At 55.7% G+C, this 13,830-nt stretch overlaps 9 protein-coding genes across 9 annotated transcripts; 8 read left to right on the forward strand and 1 right to left on the reverse strand.

Moving 5' to 3' along the window:
* Nucleotides 1–231: 231 nt before the first annotated feature.
* Nucleotides 232–594, forward strand: PHYSODRAFT_341905 (hypothetical protein; the record flags this gene model as incomplete). Its single annotated transcript, XM_009540265.1, has 1 exon — nucleotides 232–594. One exon carries the CDS (start codon nucleotides 232–234, stop codon nucleotides 592–594), a length of 363 nt encoding a protein of 120 aa, XP_009538560.1.
* A 27-nt stretch (nucleotides 595–621) lies between these two features.
* On the forward strand, nucleotides 622–2,812 carry PHYSODRAFT_341906 (hypothetical protein; the record flags this gene model as incomplete). Its single annotated transcript, XM_009540266.1, has 4 exons — nucleotides 622–1,391; nucleotides 1,582–1,889; nucleotides 1,956–2,024; nucleotides 2,094–2,812. 4 exons carry the CDS (start codon nucleotides 622–624, stop codon nucleotides 2,810–2,812), a joined length of 1,866 nt encoding a protein of 621 aa, XP_009538561.1.
* Nucleotides 2,813–2,999: 187 nt separating this feature from the next.
* On the forward strand, nucleotides 3,000–4,325 carry PHYSODRAFT_356165 (hypothetical protein). Its single transcript, XM_009540267.1, has 3 exons — nucleotides 3,000–3,253; nucleotides 3,335–3,403; nucleotides 3,469–4,325. Exons 1-3 carry the CDS (start codon nucleotides 3,043–3,045, stop codon nucleotides 4,185–4,187), a joined length of 999 nt encoding a protein of 332 aa, XP_009538562.1. The 5' UTR covers nucleotides 3,000–3,042; the 3' UTR covers nucleotides 4,188–4,325.
* Nucleotides 4,326–4,338: 13 nt separating this feature from the next.
* PHYSODRAFT_532919 (hypothetical protein) lies at nucleotides 4,339–6,213 on the forward strand (the record flags this gene model as incomplete). Its single annotated transcript, XM_009540268.1, has 3 exons — nucleotides 4,339–4,466; nucleotides 4,572–5,080; nucleotides 5,141–6,213. 3 exons carry the CDS (start codon nucleotides 4,339–4,341, stop codon nucleotides 6,211–6,213), a joined length of 1,710 nt encoding a protein of 569 aa, XP_009538563.1.
* A 118-nt stretch (nucleotides 6,214–6,331) lies between these two features.
* On the forward strand, nucleotides 6,332–7,024 carry PHYSODRAFT_533083 (hypothetical protein; the record flags this gene model as incomplete). The annotated part of the gene is made up of 2 exons (XM_009540269.1): nucleotides 6,332–6,716; nucleotides 6,834–7,024. The coding sequence occupies 2 exons, from the start codon at nucleotides 6,332–6,334 to the stop codon at nucleotides 7,022–7,024; spliced, it is 576 nt and encodes a 191-aa protein (XP_009538564.1).
* A 1,077-nt stretch (nucleotides 7,025–8,101) lies between these two features.
* Nucleotides 8,102–9,622, forward strand: PHYSODRAFT_533451 (hypothetical protein; the record flags this gene model as incomplete). The annotated part of the gene is made up of 3 exons (XM_009540270.1): nucleotides 8,102–8,337; nucleotides 8,444–9,095; nucleotides 9,173–9,622. The coding sequence occupies 3 exons, from the start codon at nucleotides 8,102–8,104 to the stop codon at nucleotides 9,620–9,622; spliced, it is 1,338 nt and encodes a 445-aa protein (XP_009538565.1).
* Nucleotides 9,623–9,790: 168 nt separating this feature from the next.
* Nucleotides 9,791–10,918, reverse strand: PHYSODRAFT_532724 (hypothetical protein; the record flags this gene model as incomplete). Its single annotated transcript, XM_009540271.1, has 1 exon — nucleotides 9,791–10,918. The coding sequence occupies one exon, from the start codon at nucleotides 10,916–10,918 to the stop codon at nucleotides 9,791–9,793; it is 1,128 nt and encodes a 375-aa protein (XP_009538566.1).
* A 201-nt stretch (nucleotides 10,919–11,119) lies between these two features.
* PHYSODRAFT_454585 (hypothetical protein) lies at nucleotides 11,120–11,795 on the forward strand (the record flags this gene model as incomplete). Its single annotated transcript, XM_009540272.1, has 3 exons — nucleotides 11,120–11,307; nucleotides 11,382–11,517; nucleotides 11,589–11,795. Coding segments are annotated over 3 exons (531 nt in total), but the record flags the coding sequence as incomplete, so codon positions are not given.
* Nucleotides 11,796–12,899: 1,104 nt separating this feature from the next.
* On the forward strand, nucleotides 12,900–13,754 carry PHYSODRAFT_533263 (hypothetical protein; the record flags this gene model as incomplete). The annotated part of the gene is made up of 1 exon (XM_009540273.1): nucleotides 12,900–13,754. The coding sequence occupies one exon, from the start codon at nucleotides 12,900–12,902 to the stop codon at nucleotides 13,752–13,754; it is 855 nt and encodes a 284-aa protein (XP_009538568.1).
* Between the last annotated feature and the right edge of the window lie 76 nt (nucleotides 13,755–13,830).

Here is a 13,830-nt window from a genome sequence, read left to right on the forward strand (position 1 = left end):
GAACGGCAAACACAGCTGCGGTTGCGGGCCGATGCCACTTGGTGAAGCGCTACAATCCAGCGGTATGGGGACGAACAGCAGGGGGCATCCCGATGGTAATTTCTGCCAAATGAAGTTGAGCGCAAGTTCTGTGCAGCACGGGAAGGCTACCGGCACCCTTTTCGATCGTGAGCCTTCGTTCGACGGCTCACTCGTAAAATTGCACACTCAGCTGCACCTCGACGCAGAGCCATGAAGATTTCAACTTTAGCAACGGCAGCCCTGGCGGCCACCGCTGCATTGATGCCAACAACTCTGGCCATGTTTCGCTTCGACTGCTTCAACAACCTCGTGGTGGATCGCGTCGACCCGATCGTTAGCCCCGGTGAAGCCTCTGGTCACCTGCACGCCATCAGCGGAGGAAACGGATTCAGCATGAACGCTGATGGTGCTGCAATGAAGGCATCCACATGCACGTCGTGTCCGATCGGTGCCGATCTCAGCGCGTACTGGGTTCCGCAGCTCTACGTCAAGTTCAAGAATGGCTCAGGCTACGGTCTCGTTGAGAGCCACCAGATCGTCTACAACGAGCCGCGTCCGACGGGCGACGAGTAGGTCATCGCGTTCCCTGACGGTCTCAAAATGCTTGCGGGTAACCCGAAGCTGCGTGAGAAGGGCGACTCTATAGAGGAGAAGGCTATCACGTGGGTGTGCCTCGACTACGACAACCCCCACCCAGAGCAGCGAGGCATCCCAAACTTTAAATGTCCGAACGGACTTCGCGGCCAGGTGAACTTTCCGATGTGCTGGGACGGCAAGAACCTCGACTCGCACGACCACAAGTCGCATGTGGCGTACGCTACGGGGCTGGACGGCGGACGCTGCCCCGATGGCTGGAAGAAGATGATCAAGATCTTCTACGAGGCGTTCTACAATGTCGCTCAGTACGACGATGAATGGGACGGCGACCAGCATCCGTTCGTGTTGGCCAACGGCGATCGCACGGGCTTCAGCTTCCACGGCGACTTCCTCAACGGATGGGACGTTGACGTTCTCCAAGCTGCGGTGGACCAGTGTGCCGACAAGAACTACTTTAACGCCGGCGAGTGCGCTCCGCTTTCCGCCTCGTTCAGTGATAAAGCCCCCGAGGCTCGATGCACTACGAAACCAGAGATCGTGGAGGACATCACGATGGTGACGAAGCTGCCGGGCAACAACCCTGTTGACGGTGAAATCGCAACCCCCACGGCGTCTTCGTTCTCGAATTCGACCTCGTCTGCAGGCTCAGTTCGCTCTGTCGATGATGTTGCACTTGAAACAGAGACCGACACCAGTTCCGTAGCAGGTGAAGCGGACACGGTTCTACCATCGGTCCACAAAAGCGATTCGAATTGCAAGCCCAAGAGCACCAGGTCGCGCCGCAGATAAACTTGTCAGTCTCATGCAGAGTAAAGTAATGAATCTTTGATGTCCTCCAATCCAAGCTCTTTCGACTTGCGAAATGTCTTCAAGGACACGGTCTCACCGAATCAAAGGCGCACTCTTGAATTCGTCACATGGGGATGAACACGTAATAATGCATCACGTTGAAGTGCCAACCAGATCGGAGGCCTTCTTCGCGTCAGAAGTGGCAGCCGAGCTCGCGTTTAACAGACCGCGAGCTCACTTTCCGATTGACAAGCAGCCCACAAGAATCACGATGCCTTCCTACCGCCGCATCCAAGTGCACACGTACTCCACGGACTTTCTGAAGGCGACTGAGATTGTCGAGGAGCCCGAGCTGCCCACTGCCGGCCCTGGTAACGTGGTCGTGGAGAACCGCTTCTTGGGCATCAACGCGACGGATGTAAACATCACCAACGGCGGCTACGGACGCACTACGCTTCCTGTGAAGTGCGGACTCGAAGCAGGTCAGTAGCTATATGAAATCCACAACTTTGCTGCTCATATTGACGCCATTTGCTTTGCCTTGATAGCTGGAGTCGTCGTTGAAGTGGGTGAAGGCGTCGAGGACATCAAGGTCGGGGACAACGTCGCCTACTCGAGTAAGTCTATCGTCTACTTTGAAACAGATACATACGCTGTGATGCTCACCAATAGCTTCCTTTACCCAGACATCGGAGCCTTCTCGGAGTACCTGGAGGTCCCCGCCTCGAAGATCATCAAGTCACCGGAGCTGTCCCCTGCACTTGTCCCCCTCACGGTCTGTGGCGTGTCAGCTTCCCTCGCCCTGGACAAGGCTGGCGAGATGAAGTCCAACGAGACGGTCTTCGTGTCTGCTGCAGCGGGAGCTACGGGCCAATTCGCCGTGCAGCTGGCAAGGCTCGCAGGCAACCACGTCATCGGCGCGTGCAGCTCGGATGAAAAGGTCGAGTACCTCAAGTCTCTGGGCGTCGACCGCCCCATCAACTACAAGAAGGAGGACCTCAACGCCGTCCTCAAGGAGGAATACCCGAATGACATCGACCTCGCATTTGAAGGAGTGGGCGGCGACATGTTCAAGGCGGTGCTGGACAACATCGCCATCTTCGGTCGCATTATAGTCTTCGGCAACTGCTCTCACTACCATGGGGACGCCGGCACCGATCCACAGTTCGGCTACCAGCAGAACCGAAAGATGCAGCTCCGCTCGGCGTCTCTGCGTGGCTTCCAGCGGCGCCACCACCCGAAGGACGAGCCGGAACACCTCAAGCGTCTTCTGAAGCTCGTCGAGGAGGGCAAACTCAAGGCCGGCATCGACCCGACCGTCTTCCAGGGCTTCGAGAGCATCCCCAAAGCTCTCGACCGGCTGTACGCGCAGCAAAACATTGGCAAACTCATCGTTCGCCTGTAGCCGCAGGATTGAGATCGTCCAACTTGAAGTGCCAATCAAATGGCTACATTTTGCTAGTCACGCTTAGCGGGCCAAACCTGTTTGCATGTAATACTGAAATACAGTCTATTCTGATTCGTAATCCCGACCCGGGTCTCACACGTCGCATACATCATTTCGGATCGCTCGTCAGTTCTCAATTGACACGCAAGCGCGCAGGTCGAAGAGAGCAAGAGCTACAGAGCTTAAAGATGCCGTCCTTCCGCCGCGTGCAAGTGCACACGTGGTCCACGAACTTCTGCAAGGCCACCAAGATCGTCGTGGACCAGGAGCTGCCCAAGTCCTCGGCGGGCAACGTCGTGGTCAAGAACCACTTCCTGGGCATCAACGCCACGGACATCAACATCACCAACGGCGGCTACGGCCGGACCACGCTCCCCATCAACTGCGGGCTAGAAGGAGGTCCGCAACATACTGCAAACTAAGTACATGTACTATACTGCAAGTAAACTAATGTCTGCAATGTGTTGATTGTGAATGCAGTGGGCGTCGTTGAGTCGGTGGGGGAAGGCGTGACCGACGTCTGGGTTGGCGAGACCGTCGCCTACCAACGTGAGTACGCAATTTTATTACGATTTATCGGGTTTTACTAACATTTTTGTGCTTTATTGGCGCAGATCTGGGTGCTTTTGCTGAGTACACGGAGGTTCCGGCCGCCAAGATCGTCAAGACGCCGGAGCTGTCGCCTTCGGTGATCCCGCTCACGGTCTGCGGCGTGTCGGCTTCGCTCGCTCTGGAGAAGGCTGGCGAGATGAAGTCCAATGAGACGGTCTTCGTGTCGGCGGCTGCAGGAGCGACCGGCCAGTTTGTCGTTCAGCTTGCCAAGCTGGCGGGCAACCACGTTATTGGAGCCTGCAGCTCCGACGAGAAGGTCGAGTACCTCAAGTCTCTGGGCGTCGACCGCCCCATCAACTACAAGAAGGAGAACTTGACCGAGGTTCTGAAGAAGGAGTATCCGGAGGGGATCAACCTCGCCTTCGAGAGCGTGGGTGGGGAGATGTTCAAGGCCGTGCTCGACAACATTGCGATCTTCGGTCGCATTATCGTCTTCGGCAATGTGTCGCACTACCACGGCGACGCCGGCACCGACCCGCAGTACGGATACCAGCAGAACCGCAAGATGCAGCTCCGCTCGGCGTCTCTGCGCGGGTTCCTGCTCTTCCACCACGCCCAGCACGTCCCGGAGCACCTGCAGCGTCTGCTGGGTCTCATTAAGGACGGCAAGCTCAAGGCTGGCATCGACCCCACCGAGTTCCGCGGCCTGGAGAGCATCCCCGACGCCATTGACCGCCTGTACGCGCAACAGAACATTGGCAAGATGGTGATCAAGTTGTAAGCTGGAAGTTGTGAGCAGTGGCCGTTGAGATGAAGAGTCAATAATTCAAGCGTGGGTGGTCTCAACCCCTGCGTCTTGGGTTCAGGTAAATGGGTGCGTCCCCAGTAAGCTAATCTCACAGAAGATTTCGCCTCGCAGAGCTCACGCGCAGATGTTTGGAATTATTATCGTTGCGGTTCTGCTCGGGCGAGCAGCAGCGACTGTCGACTTGCTGGCGACGAGTTACTTCGTTGATGAGAACTGCATGAACACGCCTCAAATCGTGACCATGGACTTCACGTACGACACTGCCGCCGCCGCAGCGTACATCGCTCCGACCGCCGTCCAGTCTGCAGGCATTTTGACGCGGCGCTTGGCCGAGTCGACCTTGACGACCGAGACGAGCGTGACTGCCGTGTCGAGCTGCGTATCTGACGCCAGCTGCACGCCAGAAGTCTACGGTGGGAACACGTACTACAGCAAAAGCGAGTGCATCACCGACCCGTACACGTACTCAGTCGAGATCTTCAATGGAAATGGCGGAGTACTGCAGCCATTTCTGATGGTCGAGACGTACACGGGTGAGGATTGCGAGACGCTGAGCACCATCAACGCCACGGCCACGGCTAATGGCTGTCAATTTGCTTCCGAGAACTCGTCGTCCAGCGCTACGTTGTTCACGAATGGCTCCGCGTTGTATCAACTGTACGATAATGGAGCGTGTGGCGGCAATGCCACTCGGTATTTCGTCGACAGGGCGACACTGTTGAATCACACGTGTTACGGAGGCAATACCAAGTTCTACACCAACTACGACGCCAGCACAAGCAGCAACAGCGCAAGTGCAAGTGGAAGTGAAAGTACAAGTACAAGTTCAAGTGGTAGCAACTCGAGTGTTGCTAATACCGATGCGAGTATGCTTGGTGTTATTGACACTCCGTCGCCGACATCAATAACTTCAACTGGGCATTCAGGGCTCACTGCAGGTGCCATCGTCGGTATCATCATCGGGTCGGTAGCTCTCGTCTTCTTCGTGGCTGCTGTGGTCTTCTGGCGTTCAAGACTTTCCAGTTCAAAAGATACCGAAGACACGTACGCCGACTATCGCGCGGCTACAAATGGTCGGCCCACGATGTCTAGCGACCCCAACTCACAAGACATTGCACCACACGGTCTCGGGGGTTTGTGGGACGATGAAGTCATTGCCACGGCGCGGATCCCTCGAGAGAAGGTGGTCGTTCAGCATTTGCTCAGTCGAGGAGCTTATGGAGAAGTCTACGCTGGACTGTACAATGGTCAACTCGTAGCGATCAAAATGTTACTGCAAGAAAACCGAAGAAGCGTCCGGCATCTCAACGAGTTCCTAGCCGAGGTGAAGAGAACCGCACTGCTGGATCATCCACGGATTGTGCGACTTGTTGGTGTGGCCTGGGACTCCTTGACAGATCTTTGTGGTGTCTTGGAGTACATGGAGGGCGGTGACCTAAGAGCTTTGCTCGATAAACTCAATGTTCAAGGGCACCACAAGGGCTTCGACCAGGAGAAGGTGAGGATCGCCCTTCACGTCGCCCACGCGCTCACCTACTTGCATTCGTTGGACTTGCCCGTGATCCACCGCGACTTGAAGTCCAAGAACATTTTGCTAAGTGAAGATTTGGATGCAAAACTCACGGACTTTGGCGTCTCGCGCGAGCGGATCAACGAGACAATGACCGCAGGTGTGGGGACGTCGTTGTGGATGGCTCCAGAAGTTATGATGGGGGAGAAATACGATGCCAAAGCCGACATATTCTCGTTCGGGGTGGTGTTATCCGAGTTGGACACGCATTGCCTACCATACGACAACGCAAGGAAGAAGACGAATAAATCCGACGCGGCGATTCTGCAATTGGTAGCGGCTGGAAAAATCCACGTTGAGTTCTCGCCTTGGGCGCTTCAGTCGATGGTGAATCTAGGACTTGCTTGCGTATCGGTAGACAGCAAACTCCGCCCCACAGCAGCCGAGGCGCTGTACAAACTCCACACAATCCTATCTCAAGAAGTCTAACCAGGGAGACGGCGTTGATGTGAGACGAAGGCAAACGCGAGAACGTGGTGGAAGAAGAATTATTGAAACTTGAAAGCCTGCGTGAGACCGAAGCGAAGGAAAAGAAGACCAAGAAGCTATGCGACGACCTGCGCGCTCCACTCCTCACGCTACTCCGCGGCTGCGATGGATGGAGCCTACCTCTCCTGGCGAGCAAAGTCCGATGGATCGGTTGATGACTTGGCTCGAGCGCAATGGGGACGAGTATCGCGCGTCGAAGCGCAAGATCGACCTGCTGGAGCAACTGGGCGAGGAGATGGCGACGAACGGCATCTACGGACTCACCATCAGCTCCATCCGCTCGCAGATCTCTCGTCTGAAGAACGGGGTACAGACCAAAGCTGAAGGAGGCAACTGCGCCTCGAAGGACGTCAACGTCTACTACGACCGTCTCTTGGGCGTCCTGTTCGACGACGAAGAGAGAGCCGCGATGCGTGAGCGTGCCAGTGCGGCAGCTAATGAACGTGAACGAGGCCCTCTGCGCCCGCTTCTGACTACCCGTCGAGCTGCAACCAGAGCGAAAGCTCCACAAGAGCGCGAAGATGTCAAGGAGGAGTCGGAGGCGACGGACGAAAGCGAAGTTGAGGACCATGAAGCTGCTGCGAGACCTCGTGTAAGTGCCAATTTAAAGCGATTGGCGCCGATCGACCCCATTCTCGACACCGCTGAGATCCGTCGCCGCTTTGAGTTGCTCTCTGCGCGCCAAGGACTGCAATCGCAAGGTGTCGACGCCGAAACGATCGACTCGTTCCTGCCTCTGCATCGAAACTAAGTTGAAACTCTCGACTTGGTTTGGCTCGGCTTTGCTGAGACCGTCGATCGATTTCATGATTTCCTCCACACTGGAAGAAAGTATTGTCAATGACAACTTTTTCTTGAACTTTTGTGGCTCTCGCCTCCTTGTCAATCATTGCACAGATGCCTCGCCACGCTTCGTCCTTGTCTTGGCTCGAGCCCGCCTCTTCTGGTGGCTTGAGTCCCATGCAACTGCTTGTCGCCTGGCTTTCTCGTCACTACGCCGCGTTCTTCAGGTCCAGCTCGAAGGCTGAAATGCTGGCGGAGCTGTGCCAAGGCATGCAGGACTCGGGATTCCCCGGTTGCACGGTGCACGCGATCCGATCCAAGATCAACAGCTTGAGGAGAGAAGTTCTACTGGAATGCAGACCATCGCCACTCCCGAGCTTTCCAGCAGTTCCAGCAGCCTCTGATGGTCATTTTCACGAGAGAGCAGGATGCTACGCTTGAAGTGAACGACACGAGTGATACCGAGACATCGAGTGAGGACGATAGTACTGCTCCTGCAGATGGTGGAGAGCGTGACGTCAAGACGGAATAAGCGGTTCAAGACGGATCGAGGAGCGCTCCATTTGTCGTCGAAGATGAAGATGAAAGTGGGGTTAGAATCCAAATGGACGATGGTGAGAGACGTTGGAGGAGACTGCAGGCTAGAAGCTCCCTAGATGCGACGGAGATTCGGCGGCGCTTTGAGCTGCTGTGTGCGAGGCATGAACTGCAACACCAAGGCATCGCGATGGAGTTGATCGAAAGAATGCTGCCATTGCCAGTGGAATAGCTCCAAACGGGCAGGTACAACAAATACGCACTGGGGACATGAAGGTGTAAAGCGAAATACCCAGCTATCGCGTCTAGGCGAAGCTTTAGTTAATAAGAAGAATGCTGTCACCTGTGAAAGTGCTGCAAGCCTGGCATTCCACAACCACTTCTATAAATGCTGGGCAGAACGAAATCGTTGGCGTGATCGATGACGCTCGACCGCCGATCACGCCAGCTACCCTCGCTCGTTACCTGTCAGGTCATTCACGAAAATCCCTAGCAGTGCTCAAGTCTCATGGGGAACGTCGTCTGCACCCGCGCGCTCGCGTTGACGCCGCATGTTCGCCAGCGCCGCGTTCGCCTGCTCTTCGTGCTAATCCTCCTGTGTGCGGGCAAGAAGCTGCTCGGGCCGACGCTCGTGTCGATGCTACTCCGGTGGCACTATGCGCGCACGGCCGAGTCGCCGCGACTGATCTACCGCAAGACGCCTGCCAGCAAGAAGCTGCTGTCACACTGTGTGACGTTGAGTATGTGGACGAGTGTTTGTTTGCTTGCTTGCTCTCATTCCCTTTCAGCGGTTGCTAACAACGTGTGCCTTGCTTACTGCAGCTCAAACCAAGTACTACCCGTCGTGGAGACTCTTCAATGGCCACCTGCAGACTATCAAGTTTGCGTTCGATAAGCGCGCACCTGTCGTCGACTACAAACGTCAGCTGCTGGACATGCCCGACGGTGGCGTGGTGTCGCTGGACTGGGCATTGCTTCCAGGACACTCGCCTGCTGGTAACGAATCCAGCATTTCGCCTCGCGAAGAGGACTCGTCATGGATCGAAGGTGTGGACCCAACGCGACGCACGGTGTTGCTGTTGCCGGGGCTTACGGGTGGAAGTCCGGCGAATTATATTCGCCACACGGTTGCTCGCCTCCACGAGGTGGGTTGGCAGTGCGTTGTGCTGAACGCTCGTGGGTGTGCCAAGACGCCGTTGAGGACGGCTCAGCTTTACTGCACGGCCTACACTGAGGATCTGCGCTTTGTGCTTGAGCAACTGGCCAAGAAGTACGACTTCGGCCAAGAAGCGTTCGTCGGTGTGGGGTTCTCTATGGGATCTAATGTGCTGGTGAAGTATCTGGGCGAAGAGGGCGACCGCACTCCATTGACTGGTGCTGTTTCGGTGGGGAACCCCTTCAACTTGACCAAAGTGTCGGAGAACTTGTCTGGCACGCTGTTCAATCGGCTGGCCTACGACAAAATGCTGAATCGCAGCATGCGTGCGCTCTTCTTCGAAAAGGTATGTGCGTACATTTATCGTATTGGAGGAAGAGGACTAATCATGTATGCGCGGGTACTTGCTTGCTTGCTGCGTAGAGTAATGCTGCCGAGAAGTTCGAGGGCTACCCGGGCCTCGACATGGAGGCTGTTCGAGCTTCCCGCACTGTGAGAGAGTTCGACGATAGGCTCACCAGTGTGCTCTTCAACTACAAGAATGCCGATGATTTCTATCAAGATGCATCCTCTGACAAGATGCTGCGTGCTGTGAAGGTGCCGCTGCTTTGCATCAACGCCGAGGACGACCCCATCAGCGTGCGAACGGCGCTTCCGTCGCGTACCCTTGTGGAAGCCTGCCCGAATGTCATTCTATGTCTGACCAAGTCTGGCGGCCACCTCGCGTACTACGAGAGTTCGCTCCGTAGCGACGAGGAGCGAGCTGGGAGTCTTGCTCGCAAGGACGCGCCAACCATGTGGACCGCTAAGCCCATTGCCGAATTCGCCGATGCGGTTCGTCTGACCAAGGTGGAGGCGGCGAAAGGAGCGTGAGGCAAGCTCTTGTTTTGTGTTGAGCCATGTTAACAAACACTGATCAAAAATCTTCGCAAGTACTCCTCAACCTAACACAACATGAATCGCGGCGAGAATGATCCAACACCGAAGCACTAAAGCCTCAAGATGTCTTCCTCCCCGCAGAAATAGGAGCCGCAGGTTGCCTTAGAAGCACTTGCGATGCACAATGGAAGGCCCCGACTCGTCGTAGTCCGTCTTCGAGATCCACATGTGCTGGAACGTGGCTAGCGAGGCCAAGATAGAGCCGCCAATCCAGACGGAGTACTTGCGCTCGGGTGGCGTAATAATCTTCACTTTCATCGCCGTGGGGGCTAGCTTGGTCATCTCCTTCGTCATGCGGTCTCCAATACCGGGGAACATGGTAGAGCCACCGGAGAGTACAACGTTGTTGTACAAGTCTCGGCGGATGTCGACATCGCACTTCATAATCGTCTGGAAAGCGCACTCGTGAACGCCCGTGCACTCGCGGCCAATCATGGATGGCTTGAACAGTACCTCAGGCGTACGGAAGCGCTCGTTGCCGATCACAATTACGTTCCCATCGGGCAGTTCGTAGGACTTGTCTAGAGTAGACGACCGTGCAGCTTTCTCCATCTCTTCGTCAAAGTTCATAGCCACATAGGTGAGTTTCTCCTTGATGTCCCGCACGATTTCTCGCTCCGCCGTGGTGGTGAACGAGTAGCCACGCTCCGTCAGGATCTTCATCATGTAGTCGGTCAAGTCTCGTCCAGCCAGATCCAGCCGCACAATGGCATGGGGCAGTGCGTAGCCTTCGTAGATTGGCACCGTGTGCGAAACACCGTCCCCCGAGTCCAAGACGCAGCCCGTGGTGCGTCCAGAAGCGTACAACGACAGCACGGCTTGGATGTTCACATACATCGCCGGCACGTTGAACGTCTCAAACATGATCTGCGTCATGCGCTCGCGGTTGGCCTTGGGATTCAGCGGAGCCTCCGTCAACAACACCGGGTGCTCTTCTGGGGCCACACGCAGCTCATTGTAGAACGTGTGGCTCCAGATCTTTTCCATGTCGTCCCAGTTCGTGACGATGCCGTGCTCGATTGGGTACCGCAGCGTCAAGACGCCGCGCTTCGCTTGCGCTTCGTCGCCAATGTAGGCGTCTTTCTGGTTCATGCCCACCATGATGCCCAAGTGCTTCGGCATGCCTACGATGGAGGGGAACACGGCGCGCGGGGCGTCGTCACCGGCAAACCCTGCCTTGCACATGCCCGAGCCGTTGTCAATCACCACAGCCTGAATGTCGTCCTCCATTGCGTCGTTGGGCTTGCAGCTCTGGCGGCTTGCGGGCTTGGCAGCAAATTGCGGAATGACGAGCAAGGTCCCAGTTGCGACAGCGAAGCGAAGGCGAAAACTTCAACTTAACTGTCGGATCTCGCCAGGAGTGATGGTCAACGGCAACATGTCTATTATGTGGCACACATAGATGAACACATCGTTCCCATACATTTCCAGATCAGCGCCATCATGCTGGGGGGCAGGCCGGCGGTGCCGAAGAAGCTCTCGGTGACGCAGCAGGCGCTGCTGAAGCTGCACAAGATCAATGCGCGCGGGGCGTTCCTGGTGGTGAACGCGCTGCTGCTGCTCGTGGTGTTCTACACGTCGCGCCGCTTCCCGCACAAGTTCGTGCGCGTCCAAGGCGAGTACGTGAGGCTCCTCGCTATTTGGGGGTCGTTAGACGCATAGTTCTAACGTTTAACTCCTCTGTTACGAGCAGCTGCGACTCCAACTGGCTGCACGTGGACGCCCCCGAGGGGTCTGAGACCACGTGCTGCAACAATGAGGCGGGGGGCTACGAGGACGCGCCTTGCTACACCGGCATGGACCTCATGCCCGTGCTGGGCTCGATGCAGGTGAGTCTGTGCAGTTTATGACGGGCGTTCACTGTGCAATATTGACTCTTGGCGTATTGTGTGCTGTGTAGGGAGCGTGGGCCATTCCGCTGTCGGCTCTGGTGTTCAACTACGGCTCCATGATGCTGGGGCCGAACGTAACCATGCCTCGCGTCCGCGTGTACGTGCGCCGTGGGCTGCTGTACGTAGCGGTGATGGCGCTGCGCACTGTCGTGTTGTACATGGGCCTGGGGCTGCTGGAGAAGCGGCTCTTTATGGGTCACTCGGACCATGCCTGCTGGTACGCGGATCTACGCCGTGGCAAACGCTGTCCCGCTGACTTTGACCACTCGGACCACATCGTGCTGCTCGTCAGCCACTACCTGGCCATTCCGCTGTTCGAGTGGTTCGCACTGAGCGTCGAGAGCACTGGACCGACTTTGAAGCGGACATTGTTGCGCGCGTGGTTGGTTCTGGTGGGCGGGTTGGCGACGTACCTGCTCTTCTTCACGGCGTCATACTTCCACACCACTGCGGAAAATCTCGTGGGATTGATCATTGCGCAGGCATGCGTGATGGCGCCGCTGATGCTGCTCACTCAGGACTACTTCACGTCGGTCAAGTGGTTGCGCCTCAGCAACTTTGTGCTCCCGCCCGATGACGTCAAGAGGGACAATTGATGATAGAGATTCTCTCTAAGAGAAGGCGTCCAAGATTTCGCGCCATGTTGCAGAGCTAGAACAGCAAACGCAATTGTATTCAACGAAGCTTGTTGGTATGACGATGGAGTTGATCGACAGAGTGCTGCCATTACCTGAGGAATATCTCGAAATCGTGGACCAAATATACCCACAGTTCATTCAATTGATAGCCAAGATAACGCAGTGCTTGTCCATGCCAGTTTCGTTTTCAAGAACGTGAAGCGACGCAACGCTGCAACTTTGTAGCGACCAAGAGGCAAGATGGAGCGGCCTGTTGTAGCACCTGTGCGTCGTGTGGCTCTGGAGCTGGCTCCCGACGACTTGCAGGCCGAGGTATGTACAAATATTTATCTTCTTGGTGGACCTAAAACTAACATACTTCTTCTTCTGGTCCAGTTCGCTAGCTATGGCATCACTACTGGCGATGCCAACGCGCGTTTAGCATCCTTGCAAGATAAATACGACGATGAATACGACACCGCTGTGGTCGAATACGAGGCAGCTCTGCACAAACTCGAGATGCAGAGGACGAAACAAGCTTACCAGGACGCGTTGAGCACTGCCGTCGCGTTGGAGCGGACTGCTTTAGAACGCGAGCCTAAATCTGCCACAATTGTTCACGAAATCGAGACCAACGTGGCGCCCAAGAGACTCGCAGTGCGTGGGATTTCCCCTTTAGCCTGCTGCGCCCTGCTCCGAGCGATGCGCAACAACACGAACGTGGTCTCGTTGGATCTCTCGAACAATGCGCTCACGGATATCGTCGGTATTGCGATCGGCAACATGCTCACAGTGAACAAGAAGCTGCAGGTGCTGGATCTAGGCTTCAATCATCTCACCAACGTCTCGCTGCAGCCTATTGGAGAAGCACTAAGGACCAACACAGTGCTGACGTCGCTGATGCTGAACTCGAACCCGGTTTTCCAACTACCGAAGGAGCTGCCGACTGGCAACGGAAGCAGCAGTGAAAGTGCTGGTACCAACGCTAAGAGTGACAACGTGCAGTCTGGTCCTCCGTCAAAGGTGCCGCCTCACTTGGCGGCAGCTTTCGCGCACGTGGTGCCATTTACGGACGCTATCATCGCCAACACCTCATTGACGTGTCTGAACCTGTTTAATACAGGGATCTCTCATGAAGTGGGGCGTTCTCTTGCTCACGCGTTGGCGAAGAACAGCGGTTTGATCTCGATGGAGGTTTCTGGCAATACGTTGAGTCAGTCGGATCTCGCTAGTATCGCGTCGTCTTTAAAGAAGAACCAGGCGTTGTTTTTCCAAGCGGAGGCCAAGAGTGCGCAGTTAATGGAGGAGATGAAGGAGCAGGCTCACCAAGTGCAAGTGGAGAAGGACAAGGAGGCGAAAAGAATTGCAGATGCTGAGTGGCACGATGATAACGCTAAGAAAAGAGCTGAAATCCGTGAAGCTGAGGAATGGGAACGAGCGCGACGTGTGGCTGAAGCGGAGGTGCAGCACTTGCTGAACATGGAGGCGGAGAACAAGAAGTACTTGGAACGACTTGAGGCCGAGAAGAAACCTGCCAAGGGTAAAGGCAAGAAATAAGTACCTGGATTTATCTTACCATAGAAGTTAATAATAACGAGATGATGGTAGATCCGAAAACAAATTTCCATACCTT

This window comes from Phytophthora sojae, assembly GCF_000149755.1.
Source record: "Phytophthora sojae unplaced genomic scaffold PHYSOscaffold_15, whole genome shotgun sequence".
Lineage (NCBI taxonomy): Eukaryota > Oomycota > Peronosporomycetes > Peronosporales > Peronosporaceae > Phytophthora > Phytophthora sojae.